This window comes from Coturnix japonica, chromosome 6 (genome assembly GCF_054131305.1).
Source record: "Coturnix japonica strain WE chromosome 6, WE-NBRP24, whole genome shotgun sequence".
Lineage (NCBI taxonomy): Eukaryota > Metazoa > Chordata > Aves > Galliformes > Phasianidae > Coturnix > Coturnix japonica.
Window position 1 is genome coordinate 14,796,381 of NC_140668.1, and position 22,504 is coordinate 14,818,884.

The following is a 22,504-nucleotide window of genomic DNA, read 5'->3' on the forward strand; positions in this document are numbered from 1 at the left end:
AATGTTTTAGCATTATTTCCCTCATGTACTCTGGTACTCCAGCCTTCTCTATGGCTCCAGCTACCTTATCTAGAAACGCTCCAAAATCCTCATTTCTTCCCTGCTGGATTCCCATATAAGACGGCAGCCCACCTGGTGCCTTGATCTTATCCATAGCCTGCCTGGCCAGATACATTGACTCCCTACATTTAACTGGTCCTAATAAAGCCTGGGCCTCTGTCCGGATGAAAGGACCCACCCCTAAAAGTTCTTCAACGGCGACATTATACAAGGGATCTCCGGGCTGCCTAAGTATTGCAGCACTCTGTTGGCACATCTCTTCCCAATAAGCATTAAATAGCAGTTGTTGGTGCTGCGAAAAAATCAAACGACAATCAGATGGCAACAAAACCTGAGTACTCCAGGTATAATCCAGTATCTGTCTCGCTGGCTCACTTTTTACTCCAAACTGACTGACCGTAGACTGCAATTGTGACAACAACTTCCAATCTAAAGCACTGATAGTAGCCTTTGTCCCGCCTGCAACATTAGGCGAATACCCCCCCGGCAGCACCATCTGTTGCACCGCTTCCAACGCCTCACCGTCTCCCGCCTCTAAACAAACCTGCGCCAGCGCAGCCCAAGCCCCCTCCCACTCCTGCGCGACGGCCTCCACCAGGGCACTCCGTGCCCCAGGGAGCGGCTCATTGCAAAGGGGGGTCGAGGGGGCCGGCTGTACCGCCATGGTCGATGCAGGCGGCTCGTCTGATACAGACGTGCCGGGAGACGGAGACGGGGCACTCGGCTCCGCAGCCACCGGCAATGCAGGCTCGGCGGCCAGCGGCAACTGTACAGTGGACACAGCAGGGGGCACCGGGCAATCCAACCACTCATTATAATTCTTATTCCTCCCCTGCACAGCACTAGCTTGCTCTGCCGCTTTCTTTTCTGCCTGATGTAGCAACAAATCATTATAAACCATACGCCACCACTTCCCGCATTTTTTAGCTGTTTTATCCCCATCTAATATTCCCTGAAAAATTGCATTTCCAAATTTACGCCACTCAAAAAGATCATGCACTAAATGCGGATTCTGAAATAACCATTTAGCATACCCATACGCTAATAACTCGGGGAGTTCCTTTTGCAAGTCTGTCCCCTTAACCTGACGCTTTCTTTTCAAAAAACAAGAAAATACCTGACACCTTTTTTTAAAAAAGCAAGAAAATAATTCATAAACCACTTGCCTTCCCATACCTATTTGTCAGCGCGCTGTTGCAGCCTTAAAGGACGTCGTCGGCCCGTATCAGCTAGGCCCTTCTATAAGGTCATGTAGAGCACCTGCACCTTCTTTTCCTGGTGTATGCTATCCCCGCTGCTTAAGAATCCGAACACCTTCGCTGCTGCGATCCTTCCTGGTAGGCCACGTCGGGGGTCACCAATTGTTGCAGAATGGCGGGAGAAAAGCAGACGACCACACCTGTCATTGACATATGATCAGCTATTCTCGTTTATTCCTTGGCTGCGTGTACCTTTATAATACGGATAATTAGCTCATACATATTGCAAAAGTGGAGCTCTTCATTGGTTCCCAATTACATACCATCCCCGAGTATCTTTGCAGCTTGTTGTTATCATCCTGAAAGTTACTCCCTTGCCAAGTTCACAAAACCATGGTTAGTTTCTCACCATCCCAGGGCATCCTGTTGATCTCACTGTCCTTGCAGGTGGCATGGCTGCTTGATTAACTGCACCGTGTTTACGACACTTCTCAGCTAGCTGTAAAAAACACTCTCTACACAGGGCTCCTTTTCCAATTCTGTAATGCTTTTCTCTTTCAGGGCTGCTTTTCCTTGCTCTTTTCCCCTTGCAGGGCTCCTTTTCCCCTTGCAGGGCTCCTTTCCCCCTTGCAGGGCTCCTTTCCCCCTTGCAGGGCTCCTTTTCCAATTCTGTAATGCTTTTCTCTTTCAGGGCTGCTTTTCCTTGCTCTTTTCCCATTGCAGGGCTCCTTTTCCCCTTGCAGGGCTCCTTTTCCAATTCTGTAATGCTTTTCTCTTTCAGGGCTGCTTTTCCTTGCTCTTTTCCCCTTGCAGGGCTCCTTTTCCCCTTGCAGGGCTCCTTTTCCCCTTTGGGGAAAACAGTATTTCCTCCTTTGGGAGGAAATTTTACTACTCGGAAAGGGTAGTCAGGCATTGGAATTCACTGCCCAGGGAGGTGGTAGAGTCACCGACCATGGGAGTGTTCAAGAAATGCTTGGATGTGGTGTTGAGGAATATGATTTAGCCAGGAAGTATCGGTGATGGTTGGACTGGATGATCTTCCATGTCTTTTCCAGCCTTGATAATTCTGTGATTCTGTGAACCACAGAGAAACACCATCTGCTTCCTTAAGTGAATCTGGGCTGGAGAACAAAGGACTTGAGCTCATGTACAGTGAGGTGATCTACATGTAATTAAACTGATGTTCGAAAACCTACAGTACAGTGAGGTAATCTACATGTAATTAAACTGATGTTTGAAAACCTACGGTGTTTGACTCTGGTAGTATCTGCAACCTTAGATGTTTGGGAAAGTACTTAATTCTTGAATGGCTTCTTACCACGGTTTAGTGGGCAAATACTGGTGGTAGGTGGATGGACTGGATGATGCTTTAGGTCTTTTCCAACCTTGGTGATTCTATGATAGTATTTCTATCTATCTATCAGACCTGGCTGCCCTGCCTGTCTCATAGAGGCATCAAGTTCAGTTTCGTTTCCTCATAAAGGAGCAGCATTTTGGAAGGGCTGTGGAGAAAACACTTCGCCACCGAGTTTATTTCCACAAGCTTTATTATTATCTTTGGGAGAATATCACGAGCAGGCTTTGTTACTACGACTACGGAAAGCCGCGTTACCACAACAACGGCTGGCCAATAGCGAACCTGTTCTAGTAAAGATCTATGTTTGATCTAGTAAATGTGTATGTTTGATCTAGTAAAGGTTTATGTTTGGTGGCCCTGCTAGGCAGGGGGTTGGAACTACATGATCCTTGAGGTCCCTTCCAACCCGGGTCATTCTGTGACTGATTCTGTGTGACTCTGTGGAGGGTGAGGAGGAAAGGCAGGATCGCAGCGGAGCACCAATCAGAACTGAGGGCTGAAGGGGAAGGCGGGAGGGATTGGCCCGGGGAGTTAGAGGAGGGGAGTGGGGAAAAACAACCAATCGTAAGTCTGAACGCAGAGGTGAGGGCGGGTTTTTGGCCATAGCAACCAATCATCTGTAGATTGAGATGGTCCAGCGAATCACATTCATGTTCTTCAGGTCGAGCCAATCGCATGCGGAGCGGTTGAGCATCACCCAATGGGGACGCGCTGAGCGAACAAAAGGGGCATTCCAAGCTGCCGGCCCCTTTTTTCCCTCAGCCCAATTTCACATGACGCAACGGTTGGAGGAAGCGGTTCGCGAGCCGTAGTCGCCGCCGCCATTTTGTGAGCGTTGAGACTTGAGCCGGCGGCGGTCGGAAGCGCATTGGCGATCCGGACAGCATTAGCAGCGTCATTAAGCAGCGGAGCCGCAGCTCGGAGGATGCGGTAGAGGAACCCAGCGGCAGCGGAGGGGGGGAAGCGTCGCTCGGTGGCGGAGGCGGCAGGGGAATCGCAGAGAGGGGGCCGTCGGTCGGTGGGTCGGGTCCTGGTGCGGGCCCCGGTTGGAGGAACATGTCGGCCCCGGAGAGCAGCACTGGTAGCAGCGAGGCCCGGGAGGATGTGTGCCGCGATTACCAGTCATCGTTGGAGGACCTGACGTTCAACAGCAAACCTCACATCAACATGCTGACCATCCTGGCCAAGGAGAACGTGCCCTTCGCCAAGGACATCGTCTCCCTGATCGAGGCGCAAATCGCCAAGGTTTTTATATTCAACTGCCTACTACTCCTACCTATACTGCTGGGGGGACTGGCCGGGGTCAGGAGAAAGGGCTGAGGGACGGAGGAGGCAGGGAGAGAAGGAGGGCCCGAGAGAGGGAGGCAGCGGGGCCGAGGCTGGGAGGGGGAGGGAAGGGGAGCAGGGCTCGGGGCCTCAAGTGAGGTGCTCCCAGGGTCAGAGATGGCAATGGGGGGAGCAGGGAGAGCTGAGGGAGGGGGGGTGGGGGCAGCAGGCCTGGGGGTCGCTGTTGGGAGCAAGCGGAGGACAGCGTGGCTCGGCAGGGAGCATGGCCCTCCCCTAAGCGGCCTTTTACCCCTCCCTTCCTGGCCAGGCTGAGGGCTGCCCCTTATTCCCACACCCCGTAGGGAACAGGGGACCCGAGGGCACCCGGACGGGTTGGGGTCCCTTGGGTTCGGTAGCAGATGCAACATGGCGGCCTGGCCGTGACTGGGCAGAGCCTCGCCCTTGGAACTGAGTTTTCCCCTTTAAACTGGTGTCAAAACCGTTGAATTTAGCGATTTCTAACGTAGATAACGATTTTATAAGTCTCGTTAGTGAGAGCCTGACCTTGTGCAGGTTTCTTGTCGTCCACCCCCCCCCCCCCCAATTTATATCCAGGTAGCGTGAAGGAATATAAATAAGGTTGAGTTTATAGCACGGAAATCGTCCGCTTTAGAAAGGCTAAGTATAATGATTTATTTTAAAGTATCGTTTGTAGTTTGAAAGATAAGGTTATTTTCCCAGTGAGATATTAACTGGAGGAGTAAGGGTGGGGGGCTGATCTTGCAGGGAAGTTTTGAGGTGAAAGGCGATCATCTGCTCTTAGTAGGGAAGTGTGTGTGTTGCTGGTCGGGTGATTCTTGTGTTTTCTGCTTAGAGAAAGCGATGTGGGCTTGGGGTAACCCGTTTGGCTTGCAGGTGGCTGTTTGCCCTAAGTAAAGCGAGTGCTGTGTTATCTTCACCTGTCTTGGTTAGCGAGGTTGATTTGGTGAGGATGGGAAGAAGAAATTCTCCCCGACTGTGTAGAAAAACCTGTAGGATCCTAACATGGCGTCTGAAAGCCTTGTGATAGAAAAGGAAGGGAAAGAGGAGGCTCCCTCTGAGCCCAACCCAGGCAGTTGCTGACATCAGTCAGCCTCAGAACACGGATGGGGGTGGGGTAGGGGGTTACTGTACCTTTCTATTGCAGCTTTCTGTAAGAAAAGGGTTATTTCTTCAATCCACCGTGTGTTCTTGCCAGTCACCCCTTCCCCATTGTCTCCCTTGCTCCCTCTAATACCAGGCTCCCTCTAATATAGGCCTTTTTTTCCCCCCTTTGGCTTTAAATCGCTGTTTATAATGGTGAGAATTGTATTGTCTTAATGCTGGGGAGGGAAAGATCTCTTACATTATTTAATCTGTCTTTCTACCAATGCAGGATGGCTCTTTAGCGTTCCACAGACCTCTTCCAGTCTAGTTTTAAATGGTACCAGTGACCAAGTTTTGCCATTCCTTGGGGAGGTGACGTCATAATCGAATAGATCTCACCATTATATCTCCTAAAGGGCAGTGGTGGATGTATATAACATGTGATAAATATCAATGCTGTCAAATTTCTTCATTTCTGGGTATTTTAGAGCCTGCCCTGAAGTGTGTTTTTAATTTTTTTTTCCTCCTTCTTTTGAAAGCTGTCTTTAATCTTGTATCAATGGTTAGTTTTGCCTTAGTTACTATTTGTGACTGTGGTTTATTCAAGGCAAGTTTTCTTAGTTGTTTTTTTGGGGGGAAAGTGCTCTCCTTTGCTTAAGCCACTTTTAAAAAGTGTTGCCTGGAGACAGTTTTGTTTAGTGTAAAACTGGAGTGCTCTGCTTTACGACTGAATAAATGGCTCTGAAATGTGTGACTGCTATGATAAAAAAATATGTAAATAAAAAGTGTGAAATATGTATTTGTCTTTTTATTTACCATTGTATAGTGCAGAGTTTGTTTCTGAGACCCATTTTGTGTACAAAGTTGGTTTTTAAAATCTTTTTTTTCTTTGCAAGTTTGTGACTCGGGGTTTGATTATGGTTTGATTTTCAGTTTTTTTTTTTTTTTTTTTTAAGTTATCTTTTAGGAAACTAATAAAAAAAACCAAAGCCACACATTTCCAACAATAGCTTTCATACGTTATTTGAAAGAAGAGTGGGAATTCTGTGGTGATGAGCTCAGCGTTAGCATTCTGTGTGTTCTGGTGGTATGCGGAGCCTCCCTGCTGTTGGTTTAGCTCTGTGTGGGTCTCTTTCTTTGCTTAGGGGGTACTGTCTAGATCACCTGAAAACAAGAGGTTCAAATCTGGGATTCCATTTGTGTGGTTATTGGAACGTGGGCTAGAGAACATAATAAACATTACCAAAAAATGAAGACTTAAATAACCCAACTCTTTTGAAGTCACGGTTCTTAGACTGTGCCACCTGAGTAGCTGATGTTGGAAGGAGGGCACTGCTAAACTAATGCTGTCACGTTTTGAAGTAGGCTTCCTTAATTTCTGTGTGATTACTTCTAACTACTCCCAAACACATGAAGTGCCATCAGAGACTGGGACTGCTTGCTCCGTTCCCTTGGATTACAGTGATATAGTTGTGACCTTTTCTGCGTGTGGCTTGTGAAAGGACTGTGATGTTCAACGTATAATCTGCTACTACCGAAGTTCTCTAACTCGGGCTGTTCACAGGAAGTCTGATTTGTGTTCTGTGAGATGGAGAAAAGCAGCATTCGGGAGGTCCAAGTGATAAACTATTTTTTAGAAGTTCCTTGAAGTGCTAGCGATGGCTTCCTGCTCATTTCAAGTTACTTTCTCCAGTGGGTTTTGAAAGGCTGCACTCAGTACACTAGCAGTAATACTGTCTTGTGGGCTTCTTTTTTCTTTTTTTTTTTCCCCCCCTTTTTTTACCCCAAAGCTTTGAGACAAACAGGATTAACCCAAGTTGTTCCTTTTCTCTGTGGTAGACCCACCGCGTTATACTTTGAACTGAGTATTGATTTTCCAGATTTAAGTTTTTAAGTTTTTGTATAAACCAAAACCAAAATCCCAAGCAAATCCCTTGGTGTTGATAGTGGCAACCCAAAAGAGAGGTCTGTATTTCTGGGATTGGTAATCCCTTTATATATAGTTTAATGTATGTCTTTGTTGTACTAAACTTCTCAGTTTCTTCTTCTTACTCCAGGCTCCTGCGTCAGAGAAGCTTCCTGTTATGTACCTTATGGATTCCATTGTCAAGAAAGTTGGAAGAGAGTATCTTACTGCATTTACTAAAAACCTAGTTGCAACATTTATTTGTGTATTTGAAAAGGTATATTTACACTTTCAGAAAAGTTCTGTATTTAAGCAAAGTTGTTCCTGGTAAAATAAATACATGCTCTCAGCTTTGGGTTTTCTTGGGTACCGAACCAGAAGAACTAATTGCTTTTTATGAATGGCAAATACTGTATCTATAATGTGGAAGGGCATTCCTGCTGTTGTCAAGCCTGTAAGTTAAGTTAGTAGAACAGTTAATTATGAATTGCTGATTTATTTTTTAAGGAAGTACCTAGTCTTTGTGTCAGGAATATATTGAAAATCAGTTTCTTAGAGGTTTTCTGAGCTCTCTGAGTTAGATTTGTCTGATTCACTTAATTTTTGATGTGAAAAATGGGTGCTTAAATTGCAACAAATACCACTAGCAGCTGATATTCTTCAAGTGGTCTGTGATTAAAAAACATGATGGGCGAGGGGGGGAGGTTGTGAGAGTATATTATTGCTTTGTTACATTAAAGATACCCATTTTAATTTCATTCAGTGTTGAAAATTGCCGCCAAATGTATTCACTTTTTTTTTTTCCTAAGTCTTTAAACCCAGTGAAGTAATTGTGCTTATTCCTCAATGAGAATGGCAAATCCAAGTCCGGCTTTTGAAAGACTGGACTTGAATGGGTTTAAGTTGAATTAATGGTTAATTTCTGTGGTTTCCTGTATGCCCTAACATAACAAAGTGGCACTGCATCTGAATGAGATAAGTGGAGCTTTGGTGTATTTGTTATTGCATAGCAGCGAGGATCTGTGATCCCAGAATGTTTTATATCTGTTTTTCAGGTGTACAATGAGTGACTAAATAAGGGGTAGATTGTAATAGTGAGCTCAGAGATATTGAACTCCTTTGTATAGAGTAGATAGGCAGGCATTTACTTATTTTTCCAATATTGGTTTGTGTTCTTTCACATAGTTGCATTTAAACTTGCAGCTGAAGCTCTGGGTAATTCATTTGCTGAGTTTTGTAGTTAACTGTCCAATAAGCTAACTAGAACTATTAAATTGATATTCAATATTTAAAGTGTCAGTCACTTTAGATAACTCATGATATCGCAAGATGAAATTCTCACCCTGACATTGCTAGAGATTCTGTTTTATCAGTAAATGATCACTGAAGGTATCTTTAAACACTTAGCGATGTCAGAAACTGGCTCAGTCATGGCAGCGGTGAACTTGATACCCTCACACTGAAAGTTGTGTAGAGGCACCTCCCACCCATACTAGCTAAGTATGAGTTACTTTTATTGAAGTTCCTGCCCTCTTTTTCAAAGAACTTCTGAACTTTCTGGACAACGTGTCTTAATGTGACAACTAAAATAATACTGTAGCCTGAAAAAGGTTGAAAAGCCAAAAAAAAAGGGTCAATGTGTTATGGTTGAGTTAGCAGCAGCATGTGTTTTGTCAGCAGATGTTTTCCATTTGTTTAAATTAACTACTTGAGTTATGAGATTAATTGAATTTTTTCTTTAATGTGAGTTTTGAGCTTAATTGCTACATCTGATTGCAAAGAGAAAATGGGTTGTAGCACTATTAGTGCTTGATTTATGGGTCTGATTTTGCAGTTGAACTGAAATGTACTTGAGTTCGTTTTGACTCATACACCTTTTGTTGGATTTATTAGGGGGATTTATTAGGGGGAAAAAAACCTTCAGTGATTAAACAGCTCAACAAAACACTTTCTCTGTTCAGAAAGTTTGTTGTTCTCTGATTTGGTTGTTGTTGCTGTGTGCCACTCAGCACGAACATTTGAGTTACTGTATTGTTTCAGAGGCATTTTCTTTGGATATTTTTGTCGCTGTATTTTTTTTGACAGAAATTGGCCAAGTAAAATGAGAATTTTGGTAATGGAAAAGCTGAAAGAAAATTCTCAGAGAACGGTAATACACAATTAAACCTTCACATGTCCGCATTTGAACTTCTGTTACCGATTCTGTTGGTGTAGATGTATCAATCTACACCACTTACAAGTTCTTTGTAGCCAGTTCGTTGTGTTAAAATGATAACTTTGGTAAGAATATAAAGCATATGAGATCTTAAGTTCTACAGAAAAGTATAGGTTGTTTTATATTAACTTAACAAGCCATAGAATTGTTTTATTGTTTTAGGTGGATGCAAATACTAGGAAAAGTTTATTTAAATTACGCTCCACATGGGACGATATTTTTCCTTTGAAGAAACTGTATGCACTTGACGTCAGAGTCAACTCATTAGATCCTGCTTGGCCAATTAAACCTCTGCCCCTAAATGTGAATACTTCTAGCATCCATGTGAATCCTAAGTTTTTAAATAAATCGGTAAGTCTCTATACCTACTGTATGAACAGATGGCAGTACGTGTTGTTTTTGTTGTTTGTATGCTGCTTTTGACAAACGTAGTGTGATAAGAATAAAGCATCTGATCTCTGGAGACAGGCAAGAGGAATTTATGGACTCAGTATTTAAGGGGCTTATTGTAAGTATTTATAACTTGAATTCTAGATTTCCAAACATTTATGTTAAATGCCATATTCTGTCATGGTGGCACAGTTAATCCTATGACAGTAGGCAATTCCTAGAGGAGCAGAAATTGTTTTGTTTGTATTTTGCATAAAAAATGCAGTCATTAACTTGTGCAAGCTAAGTCCCAGTTTTGTATCACACTAGCAGTTAAGAGAGATGGAGTTAGCTGGATCCATTAAGATGTTGAATGTAACCTTATGTTCTATTTTTTAGCCAGAGGAATCTACTGCATCTACCTCTGCTGTCACTTCTGGTGCCTCTACTCCTCCAGCTGTTCCAGAAATACAAAAGAATTTGACACAGGAGCAACTGATAAGGCAGCAATTGCTTGTGAAGCAAAAACAGTTGTTAGAACTTCAGCAAAAAAAGTTAGAGCTGGAGTTGGAACAGACTAAAGCCCAGTTGGTGAGTAGGATAGTTGGTGAATGGTCCATAGTTTGGTCTCACTTTGTTTGGTCGTACCTTAGCGTCTATACTGGTAACTGCAGTTAAGTTTAGACAAGAGGAGCTGTTTTAGGACTAGAGTAGTGCAAGTTGATCTGGTCCTCTAGACCAGTAATTGTTACATAAAAATCTTAAGGATTACATTCAGAACAGATTAAAAATGTTTGTGGTCTTTTGTTCTCATCTTGAAAATTATGTCTACCTGTGATGTGTCTTCCACCTCTTTTTGTGGCTCACCATAAACAAGGCTTTTTTTGAATACATTTGTGCTTAGAAAATTGAGTATTTCCATAAGGAACGGGGAATCCTGATTGTTGGAAATGTCAAGGCAGTTTCTGTCTTCATTACGTCAGGTTGGTTTGATGTCACAATCTGAGGGTGACATTGAGGGTGGTGGCTGTCACAATCTGAAGGCGGTGGCAGTTAAACCTGTTTTGTTTTTACATTCATAATTGAAAGTCATCTTGTGTTGAAAGTTGATGATACTAAAGTGAAATATCGTAGAAGTGTAGAAATGAAAATATATAAACATGCTTGGCCGTTTAGTTGTCTTGGAAATGAGGAATGTATAGAAAAACTAAAGCTGTATTGAGGTGTGCTTTCGTTGATTTTTTTTGCTGCGTTGACCTTGTAGTATTGACTTTGTACTTGATCTTCGCCTTTTGTGTTGGTACTATGTTATTTTAATTGCTGCGATGAGGAATGAATGGGTCATTTTCAGTTAAATGGATTAGTCTGATAACTACTTCAAAACATTTCTATTTTCATCTTTGTTTTCAAAACAGAACATGATCATCTCTGTGCAGGTGTTGTATCACACAGATTAATGCTATTTTTTTTTCTTGTCACCTTATTTCAGGCTGTTTCTCTTAGTGTTCAGCAAGGATCATCTTCTATACCTTCAGTTCCAGCACCTTCCAAGCCACATGTGTCCCAGACACCTCACATGGCCGTTAAGACGCCTACTCAGGCTTCGTTACAGTCTGAGAAGATCAAACCATCCCCAAGTCCTCCACTTCACGATGTCAAAATAGTAAATAGAGATCCTCGACTTAATAGAATGTCACAACATTCTTCTCATGCTAAAGATCAGTCCCATAGGAAAGAATTTCCACCAAGCGCATCTGGTCAGTCTGATACCAAGGCGAGCAAAACATCCCAGTCTGAAAAACAAAGCTCAACAAAGCCAGAGAAAATGAAAGCAGGTGAAAAACCACAAAAGAAAGAACCTGATCAGTTGGAAACGAAGTCTAAATCTCCATCTCCTTTGAAAAACAAGCTTCCCAATACTAAAGATACTAAAACCCAAGAATCTGAAAGCACAAAAGTATCTGAAATGAGTAAACGGGATCCAAGACTGAAAAAACATCTTCAAGAAAAGCCAGAGAGCAAAGGGGATGAGGTGAAAGAAAAGAGGAGAAATACAGAGAAAAAAGAAAAAGATGAGCATAAGACATCTGAGCATAGACCAGTAGGCAGCAGGAATAAAACAATTAATGGTGTTGTCCAGAAACAAGATGTGACTACAGAAGAATCAGAAAAACAGGGTGGAAAACAAGGGAGATCCAGTAATAGAAAACGGTCACGATCCCGTTCTCCTAAGTCACGGTCACCATCTACACATTCTCCAAAACGAAGAGAGAGGAGATCACCCAAAAGAAGACTCAGGAGTTTATCTCCCACTTCTTCAACTCCTAAAATTGGAAAGATATGCCAGATTGGCGCTGAACAGTCTCCTGCTGAAGAAGCCTCACAAGGGGCAAGAGATGAAAGAAATTCTAATAAGCGAAATGTTAAACAAGAGGTGCGAGATCCAAGGAGGGTGAAAAAAAGCCAAGAAGACAGGCCCCAAGAAACAGCAAGCCAGCATTCTACAAAAGGTTCTCCTGATCCAAAGGAGAATGCAGAGAATTGGCAGGGATCCAAAGCAGGCAAGAGGTGGAAACCCGGTTGGGAGGAAAATAAATAGTAAGTTACCATATTTCAAACAAATTCTCTCTGAAGTAAGTGGAAATTCTGCTCTTGGCTGAAGTACAGTTAGGTTTGGGAGGAAACATTCAGACAGCCCATGCTGACAGAAGTTCTTGATTGAGATTCATAATTTGCTTGTAGTAAAAAATGGCAATTATGCATACTTTCTAAATCGATAGTGATGTTTTACCATGATCGGTTCTGATAGAGATGTAATACATCCTGAATAAATAACTAACTTGTGTTTTAAACGTGTTCCTATTCACAGCTCTCAGCAGACTGAAGAACACCAAGCAGTTGGTAAATCCCCTCACCAACAACACCGAGAAAACTGGCCTGCTGCTAAAGGAATTCTGTCACCCCGAGCACCGAAACAGCAACACCGGTTAAGTGTGGATGCCAATTTGCAAATTCCCAAAGAACTGACGTCTGCAAGCAAGAGAGAATTACTTAAAAAGGTAATACTGATTGATTGATTTGTAGAGGTGTCTTGGATATAGTTGTGCTTTGCTTTTCTTCTTAGAAATCCAAACTTTATGTTACAGGCCAATGACCGCTTAGCATCTGGTGAAATAACACAAGACGAGTTCCTTGTGGTAGCTCATCAGATTCGACAGCTGTTCCAGTACCAGGAAGGAAAGCACAGATGTAATGTGTGGGATAGCCCTACAGATGAAAAAGGCTCTTTGAAAAGGAAGCCTCTTCTGTCGGATGCGGAGTTAACATACTATGAGCATAAAACTAAACTGAAGAGGACACAAGTTCAGCATTCATTGTCAAGACTTGATCTCTTGGATCCTGATGATATTTTGGATTATCATGTACCTGATGCATTGCTCTCTGTGAACTGTGAGCAAGGGAAAGCAAAGTGTGGAGTGCAGTTTGAAAGAAAAGAACCCTTTGGAGAAAGATCAAGATGGCACTCTCCTGTAAGTGGCACCAGCAGACCCTTTGCTGATAACCTTTCACCTCTGGAGGGTCGACAAAGGCTTGAGGAACAAAATGCTAGTAAAGGAGGAAGAGGTTCAAAAAACTTCGACCCTTACGACAACTGGGGAGAATCAGATGAATTCAGAGATGCTCTCAGACAGCAGGGAAAAGGTACAACAGAGTTCCAGAAGATCGATGGTGATGCAGTCTGTAGGTTTGATAACCGTGAAGAAAGACAGCTGCTTGGGAAATCTGGTATGTATTTTTGCCTTATTTTACAGATGTCAAATAATTTGCAATCTTTTTGCAAGTAGTTATTGTTGAGTTGTAGGAGATACATAGTCCAACGCCCCAGTGCTAAAGCAAGTACCTTAGAGTAGGAAAGTGTCTGGGCAGATTATGATTATCTCTGGAGAAGGAAAACCTTTCTGGGCAGTTCGTTCCAGTGCTCTTTAACCCTCAGAGTAAAGTGTTTTGTCTTTTTTCTTTATGTTTTTATGGAACTTTCTATGTTACAGTTTGGTTCCCATTGCACCTTATCTTGTCGCTGAGCACTGCTGAAAAGAGCCTGACCTCATCTATTATTCCCTTGACCTGCTGGCCGTGCTCTTTTTAACGCACTCTAGGTTTATCATTGGTCCTGTTGGCCACAAGGGCCTACTGTTGATACATGGTCAACCTTTTGTCCACCAGGACACCTAGGTCCTTCTCTGTACAGTGCCTTATCTTTTATTTTCTCCTCTTTCAGGTGTTCGAGATGAACCAAGATCACCATTCAATGAACGTTTCAAAAGAGCTAGATACGAAGATCCAGATAAAGAACCATTTCCTGACAGTCCAGGGTCAAGATTTGGAGGCATAGAAGCAAAGCCGAGAATAAGTGCACTAATGGAAGACAGACCTTTATTTGATGGCTCATCTAGACCATCTGCTGCAAGAGTTGGGGCAGATGGACAAGGAAGTCCTTTTATCGATAGCCCTACTGCTGGTTCAAGTTCTAGAATTGATGGACCGACTGGACAAGCTGCTCTGAGATTTGAGGGCCCTTTGGTGGGGGCAGGTGCTTCTCAGTTTGATGGGCCCCTGGCAGGAGCAGGGGGAGCTGGATCCCTAAGATTTGATGGGCCACCAGGGCAGCTGGCAGGGGCTCTCAGGTTTGAAGGACCTCACGGACAGGTTGGTGGGGAAGGTCCTTTGAGGCTTGAGGGACCTCTTGGACCATTGCGGTTTGAGGGGCCTGCAGGCCAGCCTGTTGGTGGTCCTAGATTCAAAGGACCTGGAGTTGGTCTCAGGTTTGAGGGACCCCGTGGTCAGCCTTCAGGTGGTCTCAGGTTTGAGGGACCTCATGGTCAGCCCTTGGGGCCTCATGGTCAAGGTGGTCTCAGGTTTGAGGGTCCGCATTTACAGCCATTGGGGCCCCATGGTCAACCTGGAAGCGGCCTCAGATTTGAGGGGCCACATGGGCAGCCAGGTGTAGGGCCCAGGTTGATTGATGGACCAGTGCACCAGGGCGTTGGTGGACTTAGATTTGATGGTCCTATGGGACGGACCGGTCCGAGATTTGATGGCTGTCATGCTGGCTTTGATGGTCAACCTGGACAACTGTCTCTTTTGCAAAGATTTTATGGAATTCATGGACAGCCCGGCCCAAGATTTGAAAGGGCTCCTGGCCAGCCCGCACAGCTACGATTTGATGCAGCCATACCTCAAAGATTTGATGGCCCTCACCAGCCTGCCTCAAGATTTGACCTGCCCCTTGGCCTTCATGGTTCACGTTTTGAAAATATAGCTAGCCATCCTGCCTCACGATTAGAGATGTCGCCATATGGACAAAGTGGTCCGTTTGTTGACCATCCCAGACAGGGCTACAGCGGACCAGCTCATGGAATGCAGTTCCAAAGGCCTGAAATGTTTGACAGTTCACTAGGACCAAATTTCAGTGGGCCAGCTGGCCCAGGAGCACAGAATTTTGCATTGAGAGCATCCGGACATTACTTTGATGACAAACTTCAAGGTTCACAATACGGAAACTTCAATAATATGTCAATGGGAGGTCATCAGGTAAGAACTGATTCTAGTAAATAATTTACTTAGAGAAGTATTCTTGTGTAGAAAATTAGCAGTTTTTCCTCTAAAAGCATTTTTTTGCAGACTAAAAATACCCTTAAGTAGTATCTGGATGATTCAAGGAAAAAGGGGCAGGCATTGCTATTTGTTAAGTCTTTGTTTTTAGAAATTAAAAGCCAGTTCTTTGCAACCATTTTATAGCTGAGGATATTGCACTGACATCAGTATCTTTTATTTGAAAATGAATTAAGTAATAGGAAGAATGCGATGTTTTCTCTTACACAAAGCATGTTACCTACAAATCATGAGAGATTATTGAAGCGAATATACGTAATTACTTTTTCTGAGAGGTTTAGAATTAAAATGAACCAAAATAATTGCAGTCTTTTTGGAGACAACCATAACTTGGGAGCAGTTGAGAAAGATGCAGGCTTTTAAGCTATGGCTTCTGAAGAATGATCATGGCACTGGCAGGCTTTATGGTGTCAGTTGTCCTTGCGTTTGCTTCTTGGAAGCGCTCTCTTCTAAAGGAGAAAGTAATTGTAAATCAGTGAAAACAATGTCTGTTCTCCCAGTAGATTGGAGGTTGTAGGGGACATACTACAAGCGTGCTGTAAAAATTTATTTTCTTTCTGAAGTTTCTTGCAGCTGGCTTGCTGAAAATCCATCTTTCAGGATGCATTTCATGTCATGGGTACTATCTCAGTTATTAGATAAAACCTCATTGTGATCTTGGTGAACGTTTACCAGTTTCTTTTGCTATTAGCCCTTTTTTTTGGTGAAAAGGATTGCTTTGAAATACTTTAAGTGGAAAATGTGCTTGAAGGATGCGCAAGTAGAAGAAAAGTTTGTACTGAGAAGTGTGTAGAGGTTAATGATGGAATAATTAAAAACAAATTGCCTTGCCAAGATTGCTTAAATGCTTAATTTTACAGGTTTCGCACATGTCTGCTCAGACAGGACCTTATGGCCAAGGTCAACAGTATCTACCAAATCCTGGAAGCTTTGTTCAGAACCCTGCAGGTACTGTAATAGTTAACTTCCTTCTGTGTCCTTTGGACTGTTCTCTGTTCATGACCACAAAAATTAGTGCTGTACGGTGATGGTGCCGTGGGTCCTTGTACACTAAAGGGCATCCTTCTCTGTGAGATGGCAGTAGGTGGCGTTTCAGGAGTACTGTCATCTCTCCAGGGGTTTCTCTCAAGCAGTGAGTGCTTTAACTGCGTGGTTTTGGTATGTAGTTACACTTTAAAACAAAACAGAACCACTGAAACCAATTTTTGGATTGCTTTTCACATAGCAGAAGGGCACCTCAATTGGCCAGGCTGAATACACATTCCCACTATATTAATTGTTAGTAATAAAAGTCTTGTATCAAGTTGTAAATGATACAAGTAGATAGATTCTCATGAGATCTTTAAGCACAGAACAAGAAAATACTACGTTTTCCATGGGAATTTCAGTAGAAAACAGGTAGATGGCATTTCAAAACACATTAGGAAGGAAGTTGTAGGGGCAGAAATGAGGCAAAGGCTGCGTATGAGGCAAACTGAAGTGGATGAGTAGATTGAAGTTAAAAATGGAAGTAAAAAGGGGTAGAAGGAAAAGAGTGTTGTGAAATGCTGATGGAGGTGATTTTTTTTTTTTATGCTAACCTTTGGTTTCCTTGAGTGTTGTGATCTTATTTCCCCTCTCCTAGGAGGAGCAGTTCCACATTCATATCCTGATAACCACGTTGGTCAGCTCGATGTCAACGAATTGTTTGCTAAACTGTTGTCAACAGGAATCCTCAAACTGTCAAAAACAGATTCCACTTCAGCACGTATGTAGCTTTCATTACATTCTGACTCACCAGTTTACGCGTAGCTAAAGTGTAAAGTGAAATGTAAGAACTATGTGAACTATTGCATTCTTTTTTCTTAAATGGATCTTTGTGGGAAACCATTTGGTGCGTGTGATAAAGTGAATTATTAACTTTCTAAATGTATCTTTTAAGCTATTTAGAGCCTCCGTTTCTTTTTTTTTTTTTTTTTTGGTGCCCCACCTCAATAACTTGTCAGTGATTCTAATCAGATTCCTGTCAGTCTCTGAAATATTTGTCTCTCTCTAAATACTGAATTTTAGTGCCAGAAGCTTAGATGAAGTAGAGTCATGTTAAATTGCCATTTGGAGTTGTATACTGTTTTTTGTACGCTTTTTAAAGCTATGAGACTGACTCAGCTCTTATGCACATTCAGGTTAATGTAGTCAGATTATATTTATTAGTATTTGAATAAAAATAATATCCAGGTGCACCTTATTTTGTTCTGAAAATGAGCTGAAATTTTGATGAAATTCTTTCTTTTAAAGAAGCGAATGAAACATCGGCGCAGCCAGCTGCTGAAGAGGAGGATGATGACCAGGGTGATCACGATGTCCCAGACCTCACGAACTTTAAAGTTGAAGAACTCAGTCAGTGCGTATTGCAGCATGAGCTTACTCTGCACTAGGAATAATGGCATGGTGGTATCTAGGCGGTTAATCCAAGGCAATTGAGTAGGTGTGATATAACAATGCTAGTGTGTTCACTGTGAGTAGTTCATGCTTATTTGAATGCTTTTTAATGTACTTACATGAATGCTTTGACTGTCAAATGCTTTAACCTTATAGGACAATCATGCTTTTCTTCTACTCCTGAGGTCACTTGAAACAACTTACTGAGAAACTTCCAATTTCTTTCCAAAGAAATGTTAACTTCTTTTTGTTTTTCTAGGCGTTATGATAGTGTTATAAATCGACTATACACTGGAATTCAGTGCTGCTCGTGTGGAATGAGATTTACTACTTCAAAGACAGACGTTTATGCAGACCATTTAGATTGGCACTATCGCCAGAACCGTTCGAAAAAAGACGTTCGCCGAAAAATTACACACAGAAGGTGGTACTACAGCGTAACGGTGAGCAATGCAGGACCTGGGCCTTGTTAATTAGGGCTGGGTTTGGTGTTTCACATACATGGAGTGGGATTGAGATTGAAGTTGTATTACCATTGGAGTTTGGTGATCAGTGATGTATGAAAACTACTTGATATATCAGACATACTTGCCAAAAGAAAAGGCTGTTATGTGGTGAACAATAAGCAGCTTGGAGTTATCCGTACTGCTTTGGTTGGACTAAGAATGAAATGGAAGTTGAAGTATAATGGCCTTTCACAGACTGTTTCAGTTTAACGAACTAAGGCTGATTATATCTGTTACTTCAGGGATTCCATTTTTCTTCTTCTTTTTTTTTTTTCCAAACGTATTTTTTAATGATTTCTGGCTGTTTGTGATTGTGATTGAATTCTTGTCCTTAGGATTGGATTGAGTTTGAAGAAATAGCCGACCTAGAGGAGCGTGCAAAAAGCCAGTTCTTTGAAAAAGCTGCAAAAGAAAAGCAGTTTCAGAGTGTGCCTGCTGGACCAGCTGGAGCAGTTGAGGTGAGTTCCAGTTTTCCTGCTGTAACCCATATGGTCTGTAAGTAGATTCAAGTCTTGTGCCTTGTTCTCAGAGGTCGCTGTTTATTTTGCAGAGAAGTGTGAAGGGTGTTAATGCTTTGTGCAGTTCTCACTCTAACTCAGAGTTGAGTTTTGGAAGATGCCATGAAATAAACTAAATCCCTGCACCAGATTGTCTTAATTGACAGTAAAACAGCATTAGATTGTTACAGAGTGTCTTGCTGAGACTTCCTTGTTAAAGGGACAAGACTTAACTTTTTCAATTGACAAATGTTGTTGCTCATTCTACCAACTGTACTCAAATAATTTCTATTAACATTTTCTTAAAGATATTTTGGAAGCGTGGAGGTAAAATGTAGTTTTCGTGTTATCTTAATGTATATATATATGTGACTGTTACTAGCCAAGTTCTTGATGTTGATGTTCAGTAATGGCTTTAATAACACCATGTATCTATCATGTTACTTCAATAACTTTCAGAGGTGTGAAATCTGCCGGGAGCAGTTTGAGCAGTACTGGGATGAGGAAGAGGAAGAGTGGCATCTAAAGAATGCTATCAGAATGCATGAGAAGGTAATCCAATCTTGTTACGTGGCACTCATTTATATTAAAAAGCAAAACAAAAGCATAAGAGAAGAATTACAGAAATAGACCACAGTGACCCATCTTTTCTGAAGGACTCCCTTGTTAGTTTTCCTGCTTCTAGTTGTATAAATATCTCAACCTTTGGACATGCTTGAAGTCCTGGGATCATTAGTACAGGCACAATAGGCTTCCCTCGTAATATGTTGCTAAAGGATGAATGAAGGTGATCTTCTCTACTTAGCATTGTTGAGTCTGCCTGGATTACTGGGTCCACTTCTGGGCCCCTCATTACAAGAGAGACCGTGCTGGAAAGAGCCCAGTGGTGGAGCCTGTTTCTATTTGGAGGCCTTCAAAAGCCAAAGGATGTGGTGCTGGGCAGCTTGGCTCCAGATGTCCCTTCCACCCATTCTGTTCTGTGAATGTCCTGTGAGTGTGGGTGTTGGTTTTGGTCCAGTTATTTCCCTGTGCTAAACAAGGTTTTTATATGATGGCTTTTCCTAACTAAGCATACACCAGATATCTTCCCAGTCACATTTGACACCATACTTGTTCTACACATTGTTGTCCTGGAGGAATAGTGTGATTTGGATTTGTTCTGTTTATGACTGGTGCTTTTACTGTATCCCTAATGTATTTAAATGGTTAACAATTATTTTCCAGATTTACCATCCATCCTGCTATGAAGATTACCAAAACGTAAGAAAACCTTTACTTTCATATATATATATTTTTAAACTATTTTGCTTTCAGTTTGTTTGCTTGATCACTGTCTTTATATAGAGCAGGTCTGCAGAATCAGTTCCTCTTGCATGTGCCTAGGCAAAGAATCAGAGGGAATGCCTTGGGAATGGCAAGTTTGTAATGTATAGTTAGAGTTAGCTATGATGTATCCATGACAGCTTTCGTGTTATATAGGTGAGACTAAAGTGAAGCCATTATGATTTTATTGTTAACATGTGTAATCTTAAGAATTTTAAGAAACGGAAAAAATGAGTGTTAGTATATGTTAAATTTGTTATGACTTGGGAGCTAACAGTGGGGGGAATAGTTGGGAATATTTTACAGTAACATATTAAGCATTTCATCGCTGTGAGGATAATACCGTTTGATAGTAATTATGGAAAAGTAATGCTATGATATAGTAACTTTGTATTATTAGATAAAGTAGAAAGTAATAAGTGGAAGTTTGGATTTTGAGTGCTCTGCTTGCCCACATGTTTGCGCTTTGAAAGAGACAGAAAGGAAAAGAAGGTAAAAAAAAATGGTTGTTTGAACAATGTGTTAATGCTGTGTGAATGTTTGTTTTATAGACATCATCATCTGATTGCACACCCTCTCCCAGCAAGACCCCTGTAGAAAATCCCCTACATATTATGTTGAACATTGTTAAACAGGAAACGGATGAGTCCTGTGACTCACCTCAAGTGAAAGAAGAACCTGATGGCACCCCTGCTGCCTGTGCAGAAGAGAGCACACCTGCCTCTATAGATGTTAAAACAGAACCAGATGAGTCTGTTTAGAATGAGGTTTGATTTTTTTTTTTTACAGAAGAGCTCCTGTGTTAATTCTGGAAAGCAGATACTTTTTATAGGAAATAAAAGCACTCAAATTGAAGCAGGGCCTCAGCGACTGTTTGGTTAATAAATACATTTTTGTATTTAAATTTCTTATTGCCTGCACTGTTTCAGGTGTCATTGTGTGAAAATTCTGTAGATGCGTGAAAATTTAATGGAATGAAATTGTATATGTAAAAAATGTACAATTTTCACTTGTGGAGATGTAAATTATAAATAAAACCTATTTTTGCTATATACGGGGAGCGTAATGTTTATGCACACCATCAAACAAAGACAGCGTTTCTGTACTTTTTTCAGTTTAAATGGAAATAAAAAGACCTCAGTTTTAAACCTGTTGCTGAATCAGATTCAGAAAAGTAAAAGCAAGCAACTTCCTTCAGTTATTTCATAAGCGGGTGATCAAGGGAAGCAATGCTGGGACTTCTCAAGATAAAATCCTAGATTTCTTCTTAACCTTAACTTGAACAATCTTTTACATATCCAGATATTAAAACAAGTAACCATAAGACCGTTTTGGGTAGAAATGCCAGAATTTAACAAAGCAACCAGAGTTGCTCAGTTGTGAACACAAGTGCCAACAGACCATTAACAAACCAGGATGCCTGGCAGCTGAGACATCTTCAATGATATATTTTCCCATTAGTCACACATAAGAGTTTAATACAGCTGGACAAACTTTTCTTTACAGGGGAGGTATGAATCTAAGAATGCTCATTTGAAGTTTTTTTAAAATTTTTTTTTTTTTTTTAATTTTTTCGTTGCTTATGACTGAATTTAGGTGATAAACCAGATATCCTGAGATGTTAATTGTCATGGTTTAATTTCTTAAATGTAATAAATAAAATTGAAGCATATGTTTGTGTCAGTCTCTTTCCTTTCTGTAGTGGGTTTGTGTGGTTGGGTGTGTTTGTGGGATGGGCAGTAAGCTGCATAGGTATGTATGCATGGAAGTGTAAGTGTGCATAAGTCATAGGGTGTTTGTCTTGGGATAAAAATGCATTTTGCCAGGTGTGGATTTCAGGGGCAGGGGTGGATTTCATCTAAAAGTCAGAGGAAATGTCACTGTCTTAGGATAGATGGCTCTTGCAAGGTCGGGTACTCAGAAAATCCAAATTCATCCCAGTGCATGTTGTAAGTATCAGCTGTGAACTTTGACAACCAGACCTCAAGCAATAACCCACACCTTTATGTAAGGCTGCAGTGAGAGGTTTGATATAGGGAAAATCTGGTCTAAAAGCAGTGATGCATTGGCACAGGCTGCTGGGGAAGTGCTGTGGCACTGAGGGATGTGGCCTTCATGATTCTGAGAGGAGCCACAGCAACCTCCCGCATCACTGTGGGGCAGGGCCCGTCCCCCTGAGCCGCCATGGCCGCCCGCCATTTTCCTCCCGCGAGGACTGCGCCCATAGCAACCCTGCTGCAGTGTGGGGGAAGGACTGGAAGAAGAGGAGAACGCGGCTCCAGCCCTATTCCGGCCAGTGAGACCGCTCCGCCCGCGGCCTTATCCCCGCGTCCTCCCCTGACGGCCGGGCCGGGCTGTGCTGCTCCTTGTCCCGCTTCCCCCCATCGGCCGTGAGGGGGACGCCCGCGGGGCGGCTGTGCCCGCGCTTTCTGGCTCTCCTCAGTTGTTTTGCCCGTTAGTTAACTTCATATTTCGTATTGGGCCCACCTAAAATACCCCAGACTAATCGATATTTGCCAAACACGTGGAGAAAGGTGGCATAACCCCCACGGGCACTGCCGGGATGGGGTTATAACCCCACACAGGGCTC

The 22,504-nt window shown here is 42.4% G+C and overlaps 1 protein-coding gene across 3 annotated transcripts; it reads left to right on the plus strand.

Moving 5' to 3' along the window:
• The first annotated feature begins 3,574 nt into the window (after window positions 1–3,574).
• Window positions 3,575–20,769, plus strand: LOC146760339 (pre-mRNA cleavage complex 2 protein Pcf11-like). 3 transcript variants are annotated; one of them, XM_085551532.1, is made up of 16 exons: window positions 3,575–3,861; window positions 7,065–7,190; window positions 9,291–9,479; window positions 9,897–10,088; window positions 10,987–12,095; window positions 12,367–12,556; window positions 12,644–13,283; window positions 13,777–15,089; window positions 16,031–16,118; window positions 16,795–16,917; window positions 17,445–17,550; window positions 17,848–18,031; window positions 18,430–18,552; window positions 19,051–19,143; window positions 19,816–19,851; window positions 20,466–20,769. In XM_085551532.1, exons 1-16 carry the CDS (start codon window positions 3,673–3,675, stop codon window positions 20,673–20,675), a joined length of 4,911 nt encoding a protein of 1,636 aa, XP_085407658.1. In that variant the 5' UTR covers window positions 3,575–3,672; the 3' UTR covers window positions 20,676–20,769. The 3 variants fall into 3 exon arrangements, with proteins under 3 accessions (XP_085407658.1, XP_085407656.1, XP_085407657.1); XM_085551530.1 differs by lacking the exons at window positions 3,575–3,861; window positions 7,065–7,190; window positions 9,291–9,479; window positions 9,897–10,088 and adding an exon at window positions 10,525–10,720 and having other exon boundaries at window positions 20,550–20,769; XM_085551531.1 differs by lacking the exons at window positions 3,575–3,861; window positions 7,065–7,190; window positions 9,291–9,479; window positions 9,897–10,088; window positions 20,466–20,769 and adding an exon at window positions 10,525–10,720 and having other exon boundaries at window positions 19,397–19,850.
• Window positions 20,770–22,504: the final 1,735 nt, after the last annotated feature.

What these genes read in the sequence shown, in the direction of transcription:
- LOC146760339 (XM_085551532.1), top strand. Translation starts at nt 3,673, where the DNA reads ATGTCGGCCCCGGAGAGCAGCACTGGTAGCAGCGAGGCCCGGGAGGAT. An exon ending in TGTCAATGGGAGGTCATCAG is followed by an intron (nt 15,090 to 16,030) that starts GTAAGAACTGAT and finishes TTAATTTTACAG; the next exon opens with GTTTCGCACATGTCTGCTCA. An exon ending in GGTGGTACTACAGCGTAACG is followed by an intron (nt 18,032 to 18,429) that starts GTGAGCAATGCA and finishes TCTTGTCCTTAG; the next exon opens with GATTGGATTGAGTTTGAAGA.